Source organism: Lactuca saligna, chromosome 2 (genome assembly GCF_052625555.1).
Source record: "Lactuca saligna cultivar CGN05327 chromosome 2, ASM5262555v1, whole genome shotgun sequence".
NCBI lineage: Eukaryota > Viridiplantae > Streptophyta > Magnoliopsida > Asterales > Asteraceae > Lactuca > Lactuca saligna.
Genome location: NC_136418.1, coordinates 15,691,837 through 15,712,782, shown reverse-complemented (window position 1 = coordinate 15,712,782; position 20,946 = coordinate 15,691,837). Strand labels below are relative to the sequence as shown.

At 38.9% G+C, this 20,946-nt stretch overlaps 1 protein-coding gene, 1 long non-coding RNA gene and 1 pseudogene across 3 annotated transcripts; 2 read left to right on the top strand and 1 right to left on the bottom strand.

The window, feature by feature from the left end:
• Positions 1-6,694: 6,694 nt before the first annotated feature.
• On the top strand, positions 6,695-7,852 carry LOC145029542 (F-box protein CPR1-like). Its single transcript, XM_078978050.1, has one exon. The coding sequence runs from the start codon at positions 6,695-6,697 to the stop codon at positions 7,850-7,852; it is 1,158 nt and encodes a 385-aa protein (XP_078834176.1).
• Positions 7,853-11,334: 3,482 nt separating this feature from the next.
• On the bottom strand, positions 11,335-12,811 carry LOC145028778 (uncharacterized). Of its 2 annotated transcripts, XR_013676181.1 has the most exons (5): positions 12,698-12,811; positions 12,229-12,342; positions 12,056-12,117; positions 11,478-11,574; positions 11,335-11,395 (listed from the first exon to the last, which is right to left on the bottom strand). It is a non-coding gene; the product is annotated as an uncharacterized LOC145028778 (long non-coding RNA). The 2 variants fall into 2 exon arrangements; XR_013676180.1 differs by having other exon boundaries at positions 11,362-11,574.
• A 6,274-nt stretch (positions 12,812-19,085) lies between these two features.
• Positions 19,086-20,295, top strand: LOC145028777 (F-box protein CPR1-like; annotated as a pseudogene).
• Positions 20,296-20,946: the final 651 nt, after the last annotated feature.

Genomic DNA, 20,946 nt, shown 5'->3' with positions numbered 1-20,946 from the left:
GATTTATTCGGCCGAGCAGTTCGCCCTGGGGAGCCCCGATTCTGTTTGTGAAGAAGAAGGATGGGTCGCATCGGATGTGTATAGATTATCGGGAGCTGAACAAGGTAACGGTGAAGAACCATTACCCGCTTCCGAGGATTGATGACCTCTTTGACCAGCTTCAGGGCGCATCTTGGTTCTCCAAGATTGATTTGCGTTCGGGTTATCATCAGATGAGGGTCAGGGAGGAGGATATGCAGAAGACCGCGTTTCGAACGCGCTATGGCCATTACAAGTTCGTGGTGATGCCGTTTGGGCTCACCAATGCTCCTGCCGCGTTCATGGACCTCATGAACCGTGTATGCAGACCGATGCTGGACCGGTCTGTGATAGTCTTTATCGATGATATCTTCGTTTATTCCAAGACCCGGGAGGAACATGAGGAGCATTTGAGAGAGGTGTTAGAGACCCTGAGGAGAGAGAGCTTGTATGCCAAGTTCTCCAAGTGTGAGTTTTGGTTGCGCGAGGTGCAATTTCTGGGACACCTCGTCAACCAGAACGGGATTCTGGTCGATCCGGCCAAGGTCGAGGCCGTGATGAGATGGGAGGTTCCGAAGTCTCCATCTGAGATTCGGAGCTTCCTAGGATTGGCAGGCTACTATCGGAGATTTATCCAGGATTTCTCCAAGATAGTCGTGCCCCTGATGCGGCTGGCGAAGAAAGCCGTGGTCTTTCGGTGGGGACCCGAGCAACAGGCTGCATTTGAGACGCTGAGACAGAGATTGTGTGAGGCGCCGATCTTAGCCCTGCCAGAGGGCGTAGAGGATTTCGTGGTTTATTGTGATGCGTCCATTTCTGGGTTGGGCGCGGTGCTGATGCAAAGGGGGCATGTCATTGCTTACGCTTCGAGGCAGCTCAAGCCTGACGAGGCGAACTACCCGACGCACGATTTGGAGTTGGGGGCGGTGGTATTTGCCCTCAATATTTGGCGACATTACCTCTATGGGGTTCGGTGTACCATCTACACGGACCACAAGAGCTTGAGGTACCTCATGGATCAGCCGAATCTGAACATGAGGCAGCGTCGGTGGTTGGATGTGGTGAAGGATTATGATTGCGAGATCCTTTACCACCCGGGGAAGGCCAATGTGGTGGCCGATGCGCTTAGCCGTAAGACGGCGCCGATCAGGGACGCCTGTTTGAGGATGACTGTGGTGACTCCCCTGTTGGAGCAGATTCGGGAGGCTCAACAGGAGGCTATCAAGGAGGAGCATCGGAAGAGCGAGCGTGTAGTGGGTCAGGTTTCCTCCTTCGATTATGATAGCCGAGGGTTATTGACACTACACCATAGGGTGTGGGTGTCGTATCGCGGAGGCGTGCGCCAGATTTTGATGGAGGAGGCACACAAGTCCCGATTCTCTATTCATCCCGGGGCGACGAAGATGTATAGGGATCTTCGTCTAGACTATTGGTGGCCCTGCATAAAGCGGGATGTGGCATGGTATGTCGAGCGATGTTTGACCTGCAGGAAGGTCAAGGCCGAACATCAGAGACCGCATGGCAAGATGCAGCCGTTGGATATTCCACTGTGGAAATGGGAAGATATCACGATGGATTTTATCACCAAGCTTCCCAGGACCGCGCGTGGAGTGGATTCGATTTGGGTCATCGTGGATAGATTGACCAAGAGTGCTCACTTTATTCCGATTCCGGAGAGCATATCGGCCGAGAAATTGGCCGACATCTATATCAGGGAGATTGTGGCACGGCATGGGGTGCCGGTATCGGTGATCTCGGACAGGGATGTGCGTTTTACTTCCAGGTTTTGGAAGAGATTCCATGACGAGTTGGGCACTCGTCTGCATTTCAGCACCGCCTTTCACCCGCAGACAGATGGACAGAGTGAGCGGACCATCCAGACTTTGGAGGACATGTTGCGGGCGTGTGTTCTGGATTTCGGTGGTAGCTGGGATACCTATGTTCCTTTGGCTGAGTTCTCCTACAACAACAGCTATTACGCGAGTATCGACCGCCCTCCCTTCGAGATGTTGTACGGACGGAGGTGTAGGACCCCGATATGCTGGGGTGAGGTTGCCCAGAGAGTTATGGGAAGCACCGAAGTGGTGCTCAAGACGACTGAGAGGATCCAGCAGGCCCGGAGCAGGCTTCAGACTGCTCAGAGTCGGCAGAAAAGTTATGCCGACAAGCGTCGATCCGATTTAGAGTTCCAGGTCAGGGATATGGTCCTCCTGAAGGTGTCGCCGTGGAAAGGCGTCATCCGATTCAGGAAGCAGGGCAAGTTGGGCCCACGATTCATCGGACCGTTCAGGGTCTTAGCCCGGGTGGGCAAGGTAGCATATAGGTTGGATCTGCCAGCCGAGCTTAGCCAGATCCACAGCACTTTCCATGTTTCGCAGTTGCGGAAGTGCCTAGTGGACGATTCTGCAGTAGTACCTTTGGAGGATATTCAGGTTGATGACAGCCTGAACTACATTGAGCGCCCAGTCGCAATCCTCGAAAGGAAGTCGAAGGATTTAAGGAACAAGAGGGTGGAGCTAGTGAAGGTGCAATGGCAGCACCGCAAGGGTTCAGAGTGGACTTGGGAGCCGGTAGACGAGATGATGGAGCACTACCCCGAGCTGTTTCAGGACCAGGCAGCAGACTTCGAGGACGAAGTCTAAAATAAGTGGGGGAGATTTGTAGCACCTGGTTTCTGGTATGTGAATTTTATTTGAGCATTGCCCTAATTTAGCCTTGGACTCGGCGAGTCATAGGGTCCGACTCGCCGAGTAGGGACGAGACTCAGGACACGTTTTAAGTAGGCGACTCGGCGAGTCCACATCCTGGACTCGGCGAGTCACCGCTGCGGGATGAAACCCTAAGTTTCAAGGGTTTGCACCCTATTTAAACTCTCATTCCGCCCCAACTCGTCCCCATTCACCCCCAGAACTCCCCCTACATCGTTTTCCCTTGTTACCTTGAGAGTTTGAGGTGTTCTTGGTGTGTTCTTGAAGGTTTTGAAGAGTAAGAGGAGTAGATCAAGAAGAGGAGAAGGAGATCAGCCATCTTTGTGTCATTTCAACATTTCCTTTGAGGTATAACCCGTTTTCCCCTTGATTCTATGCTTAAAACTTCATTTGGGTCCTTCTTGGTCAATTCCCCAAGCTTGTATGTGCATTATATGTGGTAATAAGGCGTTTGGCCTTTGGATCTATGCAAGATCGAGCTCCAGGAGCTCAGATCTGTTAGCTTTTTGGCCCCATGAGGCTTGTTAGCCCTAGATCTACCCTCTTGAGACATTTTGAGCCCTATAATCCATGTTGGTGAATATCCACACGTAAAGTTGGAAACTTTACGTGTGATTCGTGTCCTAGAAGTCCAGATCTATGAATGGCATGGACTGGAATCGAGCAAATCGGTATATTTAAGGAGTGCATGGCGACGACTCGGCGAGTCGCATAGGTGACTCGGCGAGTCTGGTCGCGAGTCACCGATTTGGTCCCTTCTTCATGTGTCGAGTTGAGCCATGAGTCACAGGGGGTGACTCGGTGAGTTGGGAGCTGAACTCACCCATGTTAGGACTCGGCGAGTCAATGCCCTGACTCGGCGAGTCCAAGGCAATCTTCATAGATCAAGAACAGACTCGGCGAGTTGTTCATACAACTCGGCGAGTCTTAGCATAAAGTGTTCATCGGATGAAGATGAACTCGACGAGTTGTTCATACAACTCGGCGAGTAGGATGAAGGTGTTGAATGACAGTTAGAAGGTGAACTCGTCGAGTCATAGCCCGACTCGACGAGTAGAACCAGGGACCCAGGACATTGGTTTGCTAGGGACTCGGCGAGTGGTGATCCACTCGGCGAGTCGGGTCAACTGAAAGTTGACTCCAGCTTTGGCTTAGAGCTAATCCAGGGGTAAAATGGTCATTTTACCTAAAGGACAGTTAGCAGTGTTTGATTGAGTATGTCGTGGAAATTGCAGCCGGAGGACTCCCGGAGCAGCAGCAGCCAGTTAGTTCCCGATCAGTTCAGCAGCTACTTTGAGGTGAGTTACCTTCCAGTAGCAGTGGGTCTAAGGCCACAATGCCGACCCACCAGTAGGAGATGTATGATAGATGATTGTCTTTGTGACATCATCTAAGTTTGCTGCTACCTGATATGTTATATGCTAGCATGATATGTTGTATGTGATAGTAGTAGAGTTTGGTTGTTAGGACCAAAGGGTAGTCAGACCACCCAGATACGTCTGACAGTATGTGATGATATGTTTGCATGCTGGCTTGTTATGTTATATGTGATCGTAGTAGTAGGGGGGGTGAAATAGTCCCCGAAGATCGGTTCTTAGGACCGATGGGTAGGTCAGCACCCCAGAATGGCTTGACATGGGTAGGTCGGCACCCCAAAATGGCCGTACCGGGTAGTCAGGCACCCCAGAATAGCCTGACAGTATGTATGTATGTGTTTGTATGGTATGCGGTACGTTGGGGGAACTCACTAAGCTTTGTGCTTACGTTTACAGTTTTGTTTTCAGGTACCTCTGCATCGAAGGGGAAGGAGCCGGCGCGGTAGCGGCACGTCATACACACACTCTTCGGTTTCCGCATTTATGAGATTTACAGGGATTGTACTCTGATATTTTGATGGGATGTACGGTTTGGCTTTTTAGAACATGGTTGCAATGTGTTATGGTGTGAACAAACAATGTTTTTATTTATTAATGTTTTCTAAAGTAATATCTTAAAAATGAAATTTTCGGACGTAAAAATTGGGTCGTTACAATCAACCAACTGGATATGTGAAGAAGGGGGAAGAGTATAAAGTTTGTCACTTGAAAAAGGCCTTGTATGGTTTAAGGCAGGCACCCCGTGCCTGGTACAGTCGAATTGAAAAATACTTCCTTGAAAATGGCTTCAAGAAATGCCCCTTCAAGCATACCCTCTTTGTCAAAGAGGCTAATAAAAAAAATCTTAATTATTTGTTTGTATGTTGATGATTTGGTTTTTACAGGAAACTCAGAGCAAATGGTTCATGAATTTAAGGAATCTATGAAAACAGAATTTGAAATGACTGACATGGGACTATTGCATTATTTCTTGGGAATAGAGGTAAAGCAAGAACAAAAAAGGATCTCAATCTCCCAACACAGGTATGCCAAGGAACTTCTTAAACGCTTCAACTTGGTGGGTTCTTCACCTGTCTCTACACCAATGGAGTTTGGATCAAAATTCTCAAAAAACACTTCCGAAGATGATGTGAATCCTAGTCTATATAGGAGTATGGTAGGCAGCCTTATGTATTTAACTGCAACAAGACCCGACATCATGTTTTATGTAAGTGTTATTAGTCGCTTCATGGAGAATCCCAAGAAAAGTCATTGGGAAGCTGGTAAGCATATACTGCGTTACATTAATGGTACTCTCAATCACGGGCTTATCTATACTAGAACTGAGGATGCAAGTTTGAGAGGTTTTAGCGACAGTGATTATGGTGGGTGTATAGATGATAGTAAAAGCACCACATGCTATGTTTTTAACCTTGGCTCTGGAGCCATATCATGGCAAACGAAAAAACAAAATGTAGTCGCCCTATCTTCTGCTGAGGCGGAGTACATTTCACTCTCAATGGCTGGCTGTCAAGCTTTATGGCTTAGGGGTATTTTGGTCACAATGGGAAAATACCAAATCAATGCAACAAAGCTTTTCTGTGATAACAAATCTGCCATAGCTCTGTCAAAAAACCCTGTATTCCATGGTAAAAGTAAGCATATTCGAATCAAATATCACTTCATTCGTGAACTTGTTGCAAACAAAGATGTGGAAGTTTGTTTTTGTGGAACAAAGGATCAGTTGGCAGATGTATTTACCAAGGCTTTGCAAGTGGGTAACTTCAATCGTTTGAAGAAGAATCTTGGAGTATCTGAAATCTAGCTTAAGAGGGGAATGTTAGAATTAAGCTAGATACTTTGTAAATATTAGTTACTTGGTGTGTATGGTAAAAGCCGTTATCAGTTATGTAACCGTCCTAATGAATGGACGTGATGGTTAGGAATGTATAAATATGTAAACTCTGTGAATTAATAAAGCAGTTAATATTTAACGTATGATAAATCATCTTCTTCTTATTTATCCCTAATTTCTTCCAACAGTTTTGCTATAGTTTGCTTTGGTGCCTAGAAAACCACGAACAATAGAGTCTTAAACAAAAGTTGCACCGTGCTTCTTTGGTGACTGAAAACATGTTTTCTACAGTGTATCATTGGCTGAAATAAAGAGAAAATTTAAGAAGTTGTAATTAGGTTGATTGGTGTATCTCCCCCATTTTCTTGTAATTCCCTCTGTTGTACATTCTTTTTTGCCTGTTAGAAGTGGCTCTTTTTTTTAACGTTATCGGTCGTTTCTAGTAATAATAATAATAATAATAATAATAATAATAATAATAATAATAATAATTTAGTTGTATGTTATTGATTGAATTTGCATTATTGAGCCAATTCATGCATCTCATGCCACCAAGAATATTACCTAGCTGCAGCTATTGGAACAAATAATATTTTCAAAAAGTATTATTATTTAGGTACCAACTGTTTTTAAATATATCTTAATTCATGGTCAACTAATTTCAATTATTGGGGTACATGTGCTTTAATATGGTGGAGTTTAAATCTCCGGTTATATAAACCGTTAAAAATCAGGTACCAACGACACCCACAATTAAAATGTTTGACGAACTGCCTTTCCATATCCAAGAGGAAATCCTGAAAACGCTTCCTATCAAATCATTGATTCAGTTCAGATCCGTTTCGAAAGCATGGAAGTCTTTGATCGACAGCTCAGAGTTTATTGCTGCCCACAGCGTCAGCCACACACAGCCACAACATCTGTTTGTATCGTACACAGATGAACAAGTGCCTAAATATGTTTCTTTTGTCGATGATGACTCTTTCCCCCAACATAGGTTTGTTCCATCTCTTCCCCTGTCCATTAGAGATCCACAAATAGTCGGTAGTTCTTATGGCTTGTTGTGTTTCAAAGGTTGTCCGTTTTATGGTTCCAGCTATAGAAATAGGATAGCTGTTGTTTTGAATCCTTCCATTAGAAAATCAATAGCTATTGCACTGCCTGATATGTTATATACGAATCATTTAATGGTTCTTGGTTTTGGAGTTTGTCCTGTCAATATTGATACGAAGATCATCCAGATCACTCAACTGCATTGGAGTTGGGGTAATGAACTGAAAAGCGAAATTGGCAACTTTTGGGAAGTTAAGGTTTATACGCAAAGTTCGGGGAAATTTACAAGTCTCTCTGGCAATCTCCCCAGCATATCAATACATATTATGGGTCCCCAGGTAGTTATTGGTAAGTCTATCTACTGGTGTGCTGTAGATTGTACAACTGTGGATAGTGTGTTTAAAACTCGTAATCTGATTATGTCATTTGATATAACTAATGAGAAGTTTGAAGTAGTAGACCTCCCTGAAAGGATGGCTATCATCACTTTCTCCCTACTTACTGTATCTAAGCTAAGGGAGTCTCTTGTTATACTTGAATACAATAAATGCGGATACGATGATACCATTGAGGAGCAAGTTTGTTGTACTGTATGGATGGTGGAGCGTGGTGTAGAAAGATCGTTTACAAAGCTTTTCAATATCAAGGCACCAGGTGACTTGATGACGGCAGTGGGTTTTAGGAGAAGGGGCGGACCTATTATGGGAGTCCAAGATTATGCCTTTGAATCAACTGAGGAGCTTGTTGTTTATGAGCCTAACTCAGAACTAAGCAATCATCTCATTAGTGGGTATAGATTCACAGTGAATTCCTACATTGAAACACTAGTTTTGGTCGGTAGTTCTGATTGTAGTAGCTATTGACATACCAATTTCAAGGACAATATCTGTAAATTAGTTGAAGTTTTTTAAAAGATAATTGCATCACATATAATTTGATGTCCGTTTTAGTGTTTATTCAATTTTTGAAGATTATACTATTATTTTTGTGGATTTATAGTATGAATCTTTAGGTATATTAAATATTAAAAATTGAAAAAAAATCCCAACACTTGGTTCCTTCTTTGACTTATCTCTAGCAAATTAGTCGTATTGTTAACGATGTAGACAACAAAAAACGAATAACATTTGTGACTAACGCAAGCAAAATGATCATATATAATTGTAATAATTCATGTAAAGGCAATTAAATATTAAATATAAAAAATTTTAATAAATGTAAAACAAAAAATTCTAGATATCGAATATTGAAATATCTTAAAAATCTATAAAATCATTATCCAAATCCGAATCCGAAAATCGGATGTCCGATAATGCGGATATCCGAATTATCGGATAATTTCTGATCGGATTATTGGATTCGGATGTCCGGATTCTGTGTGCTTTTTGTTTTATGACACTACAATTAGTATATGTCCGATTATATTTGGTTGTTCTTCATAGGCTAATAACTATATGGAATCTATAAGTAATTACCTTACATGCTATGTATAAATAACTTAACTATATGGAATCTATAAATAATTACCTTACATGCTATGTATAAATAACATTGTAGTATCCAGTTGAAAGGTTAAATATTGTACTTACATGTTATGAGTCATTTGATTCATTTTTTGTTTAACAGTATAGGTTGTTCATTAATTAACCACAAAATGAAAACAAATTTGTACGTAGGCATGATTATTTAATTCAATGAGGATAATATTTACTTTAATTTTTTTTTTTGGAACCGGCAAATAAATCTATATATAAAAGAAAAAGAAAACATGGGAAACAAAGTTGCAACCACAGATCAGTGGCAATACAAAGAAACAGACAGAGAACAAAAAAGACGAACAACTAAAAGAAAAAAGGGCATTGAGACCAATTTGCTCAGATTAAATTCATCTTGATTCCCTTGTTCTTCACCCAAAGAAAGGTTACTGATTTGACATATTCAATAACTTTTTCGAGTGGTATCTGGTTCCTTTTGAAGACTTTTTCATTCCTTGTTATCCATATTCTCCATAGTGTAAAATAACAGATTGCCAGAAAAACCTTCCACTTTTTAGTACACGTTCCCCATTTATTGGCAAGGTTCAGAACATCCGACACCGCTTGGAGATCTTCCATGTGAGTATCCACCTTGCACCATCTCATTACTCCTTCCATGACATTCTTTGCATAAGCACAATCTACAAGAATATGATCAGTGCTTTCTTCCTTCACATTGCACATCTGGCAAGTTAAATTTTCCATGTTTACCCATCTTTTTACTAACTCCTTAGTTGTTGGGATTCTGCCCCATTGTGCTCCACAAATACAGCAAGACACTTTCAGTGGGATTTCTTTTATCCGGTGGAAATTTTTGTTGGTTATTGGAATCCGGTAGGCCCATCTTGATCTAAGAGCATTTACTGTGAAAGAGCTATCCGGGGTGAGCCCACATCTCCATATAACACCATTATTTACTATTCGTTTGTCTAACACAGTTTGAACTTGGATATTCTTTTTCTTTAGGGGTCGTTTGGTTTGCTGGAATCTGTTGGAATTGAAAAGAATTGGAATTTAATTCCATCACTTTCCTATGTTTGGTTCAAGTTTTGAGAAGGAATTGGATTTGTAAATGTTTCCAACTTTCCTTTCATTGAGAGAAAATAAATTCCATCTAAAAGATGACCAAATTCAAATTCCTTCAAGTGAGAGTGTTGAATATTACCATATTACCCTTTTCATTTTTACATTAAATATGAAAAACCTCTGTTACTACTTGCGACCACCTCCACCACAACCTTCGCCACCACTACCCACCACCTCCACTACAACCCACCACCACCACCTGTGCCACCCACCCACCTCCACCACCACCATCACCACCACTAACCATCATCACTAATGTCGTCACCACTGCTACCACCTTCGCCACCACCACCCACCGCTTCCATTACCACCATCACCATCGCTGACAACACTACTACCACCACCACCACTACCAGCACTACTCATAACCTCCGTTACCACCTACACCACAACCCTACTATTATCGTAGTCACTACTAACTCTATCATCACCACCATCACCTCTATTGCCATCACCACCACCACCATCACCGTCACCGCCACCTCCACCGCCACCTGCACCTACCACCACCGCCACTAACACCCACCGCCACAACCACCACTATATCTACCATTAACACTAGTGATGTCACTACTACCACCACCTCTACCTTCGTCACCACCACACATTACTGCCATCACAACCACGGTCGCTTCTGCCACCATCGCCGCCGCCACCACCACAGTTTACTATTTTTATAATTTATATAATATATTTTTGCATATAATTATAAAAAAGTAAAAGTAAGCAAAAACTAAGAATAATAGTTCTGTAATTTTATACTATTCTAATTTCATTTTCCGCCAACCAACACTACAAGAAAATTTCGATTTAGCTACGAAAAAATTCTGTAGCTGAAAGCTAAAATTTCGTAGCTAAACCTGAATAACTACAAAAGTTACTACGGAATTCGTCAATGAGATTCCGTAGTTATATTTCTTGTAGCAAATTATTTAGCTACGGAATTATAGTTTCGTAGCAGTTTTGCTACGACGTTTATTCCGTAGCAATTTAACTACAACATATTTCTATAACACTTCCGTAACAACGGGGTGCGTAGCAAATTCCGTAGCCATTTATTCCGTAACAAATTCCGTAGCCATTTATTCCGTAACAAATTCCGTAGCCATTTGTTTTGTAGCAAATTCCGTAACCATTTGTTCCGTAGAAAATTCCGTAGTCATTTGTTCCGTAATAAATTACGTAGCCATTTGTTCCGTAGCAAATCCCGTAGCCATTTGTTCGATAGAAGAAATAGGTTCCAAAACAAATTCATAATGATAAAAATATTCAAAAAAAAAAAATCCAATTTCCATTTATAATATTCGTTGAAATATATAAAATGCAATAAATTTAATTTTAGTAGTTACATAGATTTTTATAGATATATTACATAATTGATAATCCTTTTACATGGTTCCCTAATCATCAAAATAAATATTCTTTACAAATATTGTCACACCGTTCATACTGGAACCATCACAAACACACAAATAACCATAAATGATCTAGAATACCAGCAACTTTGAGCACCAATTACAACAATATTTGTCCCAACTTCAAATTTTATATGATGATAACAGTTGATGCAGGTTCACATGAATACCTAAACAAAAACAACGATTCTTCTATTTTTAACTTCATGAGCTTAATAGAGTAAGCACTTAGTATTGAAAGATGTATGTTAAATACCTGTTGAATTCACGAAAGATGTGTTCTGGTCTTATCATTCATAACATGTTTGTCAACAACTAAAAAACTACAAGGATTTGTGAGTATTTACCTCCTTCAAGAACTGTGGCTTTCCTGTAATCAAGTTGCCTTCAATTTTTGATGATTTAAATGGATTGAGTGACCTAACTTTTATCTTTTAGTAGTATAAGATTACCATGATTAAGGCCAAAAATAGTAGTTGCGACCATATCCAACATCACCAACCATCCGGTTATACCCTTTTGTAGATTTTGGATGAACAAACTCAGTATCTGAAGAAAAAAAAAACATAAAAGTTTAAACAAGATACATAATTTATTCCTCAAATATTGAGCAATAAAGCTACCGAAACAAAGAAAAATCACTATCTAGAAACCACATAAAGTAAATTCCTATAAAACATAAACATTGCAAGTGAAAAACATAATTTTATTACGAACCCAAATTCAAAATGATAAGCTGGCTGAACTATAAAACGTGAACCATCTTCAAAAAAAAAATTCATGAAGATAAGTTCCACTCAAGCATAACATCAAACATGTAGTGTGCAATTCTGTAACACATAATCAATATATAATTCCATGAACATGTGATGTTCCACAGGGTGCATGCAATTCTGTAAACACATAAACAATATATAATTCCATGAACATGTGATGTTACAGAGGGTGTAGAGCATTGACTTTCAGAAGAGAGATGGAGCTCTATTTATGGGTTAACATATATAAGCAAAAAAAGAAACTGTACTAATACCTTTCAGCAAACGTTTCAAGTGTAGCAGGAGTATTAGAGACTGTATCATCGGTTTCAGCTCTCTTCCCGTCACATAGAGAAAACAAAACAAAGCCGTATGCGACCATTAGCAAGTTGTAATATTGTAACTGTTTTCAGAAAGTAAAGAAACGTGAAAGAGGAAGAAACATTACCTCGTCGTTCTTCCCTCCACCACCAATTGATTAGAAAGGAGCAGTGGGGAGATAGGAATCGAAGATGAAGAGGTGCCGCTGGGTCGATGTTCACAACATGACATTAATTTTCATCTTCAAGATGCATCGATTTCGATGGTTTGAAAGGCGATGGAGATAAAGTGAGAAACAGGAACAACACTTCGGTAAAATCAAAATCAAACATTATCGAGTAAATGAAATTGAGCCACAAGATAGAAAGAAGAACAAAAGTAAATCTAAGAATGTTAAGTGACTGGGCTTCGAACAGATTCAATTTCACTTCACAATAAATATGAATTTGAAAGTTTACTTAGAAGAAATTAAGCATACGTTGAATTCTATGAAGTGGATGGTACCGGTAACAAAAACTTAGGTCCCAAAATTACAACCAAAGATCAAAACCCTTGTCAATTTGTAGATGGAAATTGAAAAGATTATGGAAAAGTACCGTGTTTCTAGCTCCAATTCGGGGACGCTCGAATAACGCTACGCCAACAAACGAACCCTAGGGAATGCAGATGGCAGATAAGTAGTGGAAGACGGAAGGATCGAGAGACAGATAAATGTAGGCGATGTATGAGGAAGCTGTGACGGGAAAGGAATGACAAAAGAATCAGAGAGTCGATGAGAAGCGGTGGGGAAAACAATACCCACGTAAGTTACTGTTCATAAGATTGTTGTGATTTAATTATATATGTTAATTAATGTTAATATATCTTTAAAATATATAATAAAATAATGATAATAAGAATAAATAAAAAAAACTTATCATGTAAAAAAATTTATTAATCATAATTAAAAATCATAACACAATTAAAAATAGTAATTTATTTTTTTTTTGGTAAAATATTTTTTTGTATTCTACTACGGAATTATATTCCATAACTAAATGACTACAAAATATTCCGTAGCCACATAGATACGATTTAGATTTTGTAGCTATTTTGCAAATTCAAAAACAACTTAGATAAAGAAATAACAACGGTTAACCTTTTAGTTACAAGTTCCGTTGTAGATTAGCTATAGATTTTTACTGTGTATCAAATTTTCGTCAATAAGTAGCTACAAATTTCTGTTATGTAGCCAACTAGCTACATATTTTTATTCCGTAACCGATTTTGTAGCCAACCAACTACGAAAATTGATTACGTAACATGTTCCGTAGCAAACTAGCTACAATCAACAACCATGTAGTATATTTCATAGTAAAATAGCTACAAATTTTGATTTTGTAGCAACAATTCAAGATTTAGCTACGGAAATGCAACTCCGTAGCTATTTCCGTAGAAAAATAGCTACGGCTAGCCATTTTGTAACATATTTCGTAGTATAATATCTACAAATTTTGATTATGTAGTAACTTTTTGTAGTTATTCCTAGTTTAGCTACGGAATGTAACTTTGTAGCTATTTTCGTAGCAAAATAGCTACGAAAAACCATTTTGTAGCACATTCTGTAATAGAATAGCTACGGATTTCAATTCCGTAGCAAGTTTCCGTAGCCATTTAGGATTTTTCTTGTAGTGCAAAAAAATTATAAAATTGAATTCAAATTCCATTTATTGCTAACCAAACAGCATATTGAATTAGATTCCAATTCAAGACAGATTCCAATTACTCAACAAATTCCAATTCCTTCAAAAACATTCTATGAACCAAACACCGCCTTAGATCATTTCCAATTCCAGTGATGTTATTCCATACCCCAGGTAACGACTTTGTAGAGTAACAGTCATCAGGTTTCGACCTTAGATTGTGCACACTTGTTATCACAGCATCCCATAACTGATCCTGCATGGTTCTCAACCTCCACCACCGCTTTGTTATTAGAGAGACGTTTAGTGCTTTTATTGTAGAATGGAGTGGAACAAAGTTTCAAAATAACATCATTGGTCATGTGAAAGACCAATATTAATTAATTATGATTAATTTATATTATCAAACGCGTTTAGGTAACGACCCTCCACCAATCAAGGAAGTGGTGGGTGATTGTGGACACCCATTCAATCATCATTTTATAGGCAATTTCCTTATATCGGCTTCGTGAATGAGGTATACTAGCGGTTCGACTAACTTAGTCTTATACGTATAGTAATATTAGACTTCTAATGTTACATATAGTATAAGAATATATTTTTAAAAATTTTCCACAAATACTAGGTTAAATTTTAAATTTCAAAAAATTAACAAATTAATTTAAAATTTAAAATTTAATCCAATCATGAACTCAAAACGAGGATATTAAATTACTTTTGAAAAATATTTATTTTTATAAAATTAAAACATTATTGAAGGTAATTATCCTAATCAATTCATGAGATTATGTATAAAACCAAATTTTGTAGATATGACAACCCAATAGGTCGTTTTAAACAATTTCCACATCGTGGTAGAGCAAAAATGGAGGTCACCCACGTCGTGGTGGCGGAACAGACTGATGATTCTGTTTTCTCCTCCTTATTCAAGTTCAACCATTGTATAAGTTCAATAGAAAACAAAACCTATGCTCTGATACTACTGATGTGTATTATGCAAAACATATAAATCTTATGTGTGCATGCAACCCTATTAATTGATTTATGTTTTCTCAAATTAAACATACAAATTAGACAACAAAATAGAAACCCTAGAAAATAGTATATAATCGAAAAATACATCATTAGGGTTATAAGAATCATACCTTTATTGTTATATAATAATAACCATGCAAATCCTTGTGTAGATGAAGCCTTCAGAGGAAGCGTCACAAATGTCACGCCTCTAGTGGTTAACACACAACACTAGCAATGGAAGAATGATTGAGGAGGAGAAATGCTTTAAAATTTGGCTAGGTATTCCATGAAGCAACTGGTCGAAAATCTTAGCTACGGTTGACGCTATTTATATAATACAGTCAGGAAACCCAAGATAAAGCATAATCCAAGATTATTTTAAATTGGGTAATTATCTACTTTCCTATTTATCCACTAGGGATTATTCTAGAAACCCTAAGGCCTGAAGAAAGAACATCCAAACCTTTATGAAGGGTTCTGGATTGCCTCTTGCTCAACTATTTAACAACTGACTGCAATCTCTACACTTTTAATTAATTCTATTAATCACAAAATTAAATCCAATTAAATTTTGATTAAATATTAATTAAATATTGTTATTTCTAATTATTATATTATTCTTATAATATATTAACAAATCATTTATTTTAATTTATTAATCAAATAATAAATCAATCTCTTTCTCTAAAATCATCCTGTCTAGTTGATAGTTTTGAGGGCAACCCAAATTGACCGTGTTGTTATCAATTTATGTATATACGAATTATAGTTATGAACTTAGACTCCTAATCCAACATGCTTCTTCTTGTGCCTCTATAGTTATGAATGGTTCCCCAATAACAAAATAATAGCTATGGAAGGCCTAAATGATGCTTTAAAGTTATAGATAAAGACATCTTTCAAGGTATCAAAATTCCCAACTGTAACACACTTATCTTGCATCTCCTATAAGCTGATGATGCATTGTTTGTGGGTGAGTGGTCCAAATTCTATATTACAAACCTAACTTGCATTTTGTTGGGCATTCATATCTCGTCTGGTCTGAAGGTGAACTACTCGGAATCAAAGGTATTTTGTATTGGTGCAAAACAGACTAAAGTGAAGAGTTGGGCGAACTTACTAGTTTGTGAACTAGGCTCTTCGGTTTCAATACCTTGTTATGCATGTTAGTGCAAACATGAATCTCATAAAAAATTGGAAGCCTGTCATTGACTGATTTCGGGATAATTTATCATCTTGGAAATCAAAGACATTATCTTTTAGAGGGACTCTTACCCTCATTAAGTATGTCTTGGCCAATTTGCCCAAATTCTACATGCAATTATTTAAAGCTCTTTTGGGTATTCGTGAAACTTTAGAGTAGATTAGAAGAATTTCTTTTATGGGGATCGAACAACAATAAAAATATTCTTTGGGTGAGTTGGGATAAGATTGTGGCTGCAAAATAGCATGTTAGTTTAGGTGTTGGTTCTATTTGCATCCTAAACATTTGCATTATTGTAAAGTGGTGGCAGAGATTAAAGATGAACTTGGTGCTTTCTGGAGAAAAGTTATTTATGGCATCCACAACCTTGAAGGAAAACCTGATCATCATTTCTCTAAAAAAATCTGTAACTAAATATTATAGCCAATGTTAACATCAATATTCAAAAAGTTGGTTTAGGATTCTTTGATATTTTTAAATTCAACCATTCTTTTGTTTCATGGAGTTGTGCCATAAACTCGAAAGGATTTTACATAGTGGAGAAGCTCGGATGCATTATGGATCGTAATCTTCTTCATCATCCTATTATTGATTCATTGGTAATTTGGTGTAAAGAAGTTTTGTTCAAAGTGATGTGTTTTCTATGAAGAGCAATCCAAGGTAGATTTCCTTCTAATGTTGCCCTAGCTAGTTGTGGTATGCCTATTCATTCGATTAGGTGTGGGCTTTGTGGCCGGTGTGGCCGGTCTCCGGAATGTGCAGACCGTGTCCTAGTTAAATGTTCCTTGGACCCAGCTTGTGATGCCAAGAGTTGGTGGTGCACCTGGAGGAGACGGTGGAGTTGATGCTTGGAAGATTACGAAGAAAGAAAATGGCTGCATAGTAGAGATCATTGATGTTCACTCCCCGCATGAGAATGGTGTCTGTGCGTAGGTCCTTGATAAGGAAAAAATAGGGGAAAAAATTCAACAGAAACTTTGTTAGAGTTATAGAGTTTGGCTACTGATATAAGATTATTACGCAACTGACATACATAGAAAACATTGTGCTCCGTATTCTAATAGGGTATATGGAAGGAACCAGGATTTGATGTGACATTATGAGAGGCTCTGGTATCAAGCGTCCAAGGTGGCGTGGTTGATATAGAGGCAACGGTTGTAGTGTTCACCGTGGGACTAGGGGAAGGCATGGATATGATGATGTTGTTTTCTCTTACGAACCAAGAGAGCTTCCTGCAATCCTTGGTTTCGTGATGTGGTATACTACAAAATTGACAAAAACTGTTATTTCTGTTACCTCTCTGGTAGTTGTTATTACCTCCATGGTTGGAACCAGGGGAGCAGAAATTCCTGTTATCAGTGGTGTTATTGTTGTTGGTAAATCGTGGCTGATTGCGATTTTCCTGGTTTGTTTTTGATGGGTAGTGATTTGAGTATTTATGGGTATTATTGACAGTAGCAATAATGGGTGTAGGCTGAGTTTCTTTGAGAGATCGCTCATGATCAAGAAGCTTATCGAAAAGGTCAGGGAACGTGATAGGGGTTTCACGAATTTTCAGAGCAGATGCAATGTGAGTGTAGTCATCTCCTAGTTGTCCTATTATGTGTACTACTAGGTCTTCTTCGTCAAAGGGGCTTTGAGCTAGAGCGAGGTCATCGACAATATTCTTCATGTCATGGAGAAACTCAGTGATAGAGCGTGTACCTTTGGGATTGTTGGCTAATCTTGATTTTAAGGAGATGATACGAGACCTGGAGACACTTTCATAGCTATTTAAAAGCTTCATAAGCTGTGTTGGCTGACGAGACAATCGGTTGGATTTTTTCAGCACAACTTCCTAACAGGCCACCGAGAATAATTTGGTCCTGACGATACCAGCTCATGTATGATGGGTTTGGTTTGGATGTGTTGTCGGCGGCTAGGGTTTTGGCCGGAGCTTCTGTGGATCCATCAACGTAACCTTCAAGCCCTAGTCTAGTTAGGATTGCTACTACTTGCTTCCTTCAAACTGGAAAGTTGTTGGCTGTAAGTTTTATTGGAATGCGGGTATGGGTTGTGACTTCGGTGATGTTGGACATGTTGACTGTGTGTGATCGATAATTGAAGATGAATTAGAACGAGTGTGTGTTAAGAACTCGTAGGAGCTATTGTAGCTTTGATACCATATAGAGAAGGAATGAATATGATCGAATGACTTGATTTGTATTCCAATATCAACACACCATATAGTCTTAATTACAATAGATTACAAGATATTCAAGAGCTATTCTACAGGAGATATTTTTGGATCTATTGACTATACACTTGAATAAGTAAATACATTGTAAACATGAGTATATTGTGATGGGCTATGATGATGCATTGGGCTGCTGTGGATCCGATGCTATATGTTGTGGATCGGGCTCTATATCCTTGATAGTGTGGTGTCAATCAAGCTTTCTTTGGTAACATAAACGATTTATTGAACTTCGCATCTAACTGGGAGAGTTGTTCTATGAAGCGTAAAATTCTTATGGTGTTTTGCTTTGGTATGCTTTGGTGCATGGAAAACCAGTGTCTTAAACAAAAGGTTGCACTGTGCTTCTATGGTGACTGACGAGATCATTTGTATGGTGTATCTTAGGCTGAAATATAGGGAAAATTTAGAAAGTTGTAGTTAGATTGATTGGTGTATCTTCGGGTTTTTCTTGTAATTCCCTCTTTTGTGCATTCTTTTTTTCCCTTTGTAATTCCTTCTTTTGTACATTGTTTTTTACCCTGCTAGAAGTGGGTTCTTTTTTTAATGGTATTGACCGTTTCCAAATAATAATTTTTTAGTTGTACGTTATTATTTGAATTTGCGTTGTTGAGCCAACTCATGTATCCCATGCCTCCAATGATATTACCTAGCTACAGCTATTGGAACAAATAATATTTTCAAAAAGTACGATTATTTAATTACCAACTGTATTTAAATATATGTTAATTCATGGTCAACGGAACGCAATTATTCCGGTCCATGTGCTTTTAGTATGGTAGAATTTAAAATCTCCCGTTATATAAACCGTTAAAAATCAGGTACCAACGACACCCACAATTAAAATGTTTGACGAACTGCCATTCCGTATCCAAGAGACAATCCTGAAAAGGTTTCCTATCAAATCATTGATTCAGTTCAGATCCGTCTCGAAAGCATGGAAGTCTTTGATCGACAGCTCAGAGTTTATTGCTGCTCACAGCGTCAGCCACACACAGCCACAACATCTGCTTGTATCGTACACAGACACAAAAGAAGCTAAATATGTTTCTTTTGTCGAAGATGACTCTTTCCCCAAACATAGGTTTCTTCCGTCTCTTCCCCTATCCGTTAGACATCAACACATAGTTGGTAGTTCTTATGGCTTGTTGTGTTTCAAAGGTTATCAGTTTTCTGGTTCAAGCTATAGTAAGACGATGGCTGTTCTTTTGAATCCTTCCATTAGAAAATCAATAGCTATTGCAGTGATATGTTATATACGAATCATAAGATCGTTCTTGGTTTTGGAGTTTGTCCTGTCACTATTGATACCAAGATCATCCAGATCACTGAATTGCGTTGGGGTTGGGGGAGTGAACTGAAAAGCGAAATTGGCAACTTTTGGGATGTTAAGGTTTATAAGCAAAGTTCCGGGAAATTTACAAGTCTATCTGGCAATCTCCCCAGCATATCAATACATATTATGGGGCCCCAGGTAGTTATTGGTAAGTCTATCTACTGGTGTGCTGTAGATTGTACAACTGTGGATAGTGTGTTTAAAACTCGTAATCTGATTATGTCATTTGATATAACTAATGAGAAGTTTGAAGTAGTAGTCCTCCCCGAAAGGATGGCTATCATCACTTTCTCCCTACTTTCTGTATCTAAGCTAAGGGAGTCTCTTGTTATACTTGAAGACAATAAATGCGGATACAATACAACCAATGAGGAGCAAGTTTGTTGTACTGTATGGATGATGGAGCAGGGTGTAGAAACATCGTTTACAAAGCTATTCAGTATCAAGGCACCAGGTCAATTGATGAGGGTAGTAGGTTTTAGGAGGAGGGGCGGACCTATTATGGAAGTCCAAGATTATGCCTTTGAATCAACTGAGGAGCTTGTTGTTTATGAGCCTAACTCAGAACTAAGCAATCATCTCATTAGTGGGTCTTCATTCACAGTGAATTCCTACATTGAAACACTAGTTTTGCTCGGTAGCTCTGATTGTAGTAGCTATTGACATACCAATTTCAAGGACAATATCTGTGAATTAGTTGAAGTTTTTTAAAAGTTAATTGCATCACATATAATTTGATGTCCGTTTAAGTGTTTATTCAATGTTTGTAACATTACATATGCTATATAAATAGCACATTTTTATGAAAATTATGTTGTAAAATCTTGGTGTTAGTCTTATTATATATGTTTAGTAAATAACCTCGGACTGTTGGCCTACTGAGAGGCTTGTGACCTTGGTAGTTGGTTCATTTTTTGTTTAGCTGTATCGCTTGTTCATTAACCACAAAATCAAAACTGTGTGTGTACGTAGGCGTGATTATCCATATGTGCGCTTATTTAATTCAATGAGGAAAATATTTAGTTTAATTATATATGAATTTGTAGAGTGGAACAAAGTTTCAAAATCGCTAGATAAGAGTAAACGTGGTTGTTGTTTCATGAAAAAATTATGAATATCTTGTCATGCCAATGGTGCAAGCTACCTAGCAACAACATTGGCCGGCCATGTGAATGACATGTCATCAATGCAACATGTAACCAGTGTTTTCAAACTCGGGTTGAGCTGACGAGTGAAAAGAACGGGTCAATTGAGTAGGTTTTTGTGTATTGTTAGAACCGGATTGAACCGACCAAGTTTACCAAGAAAGCTGGTTGAAGCATTGACCAGTAACCTAGTTGACCTGGTAGGTTGATCTTATTTATGAATCA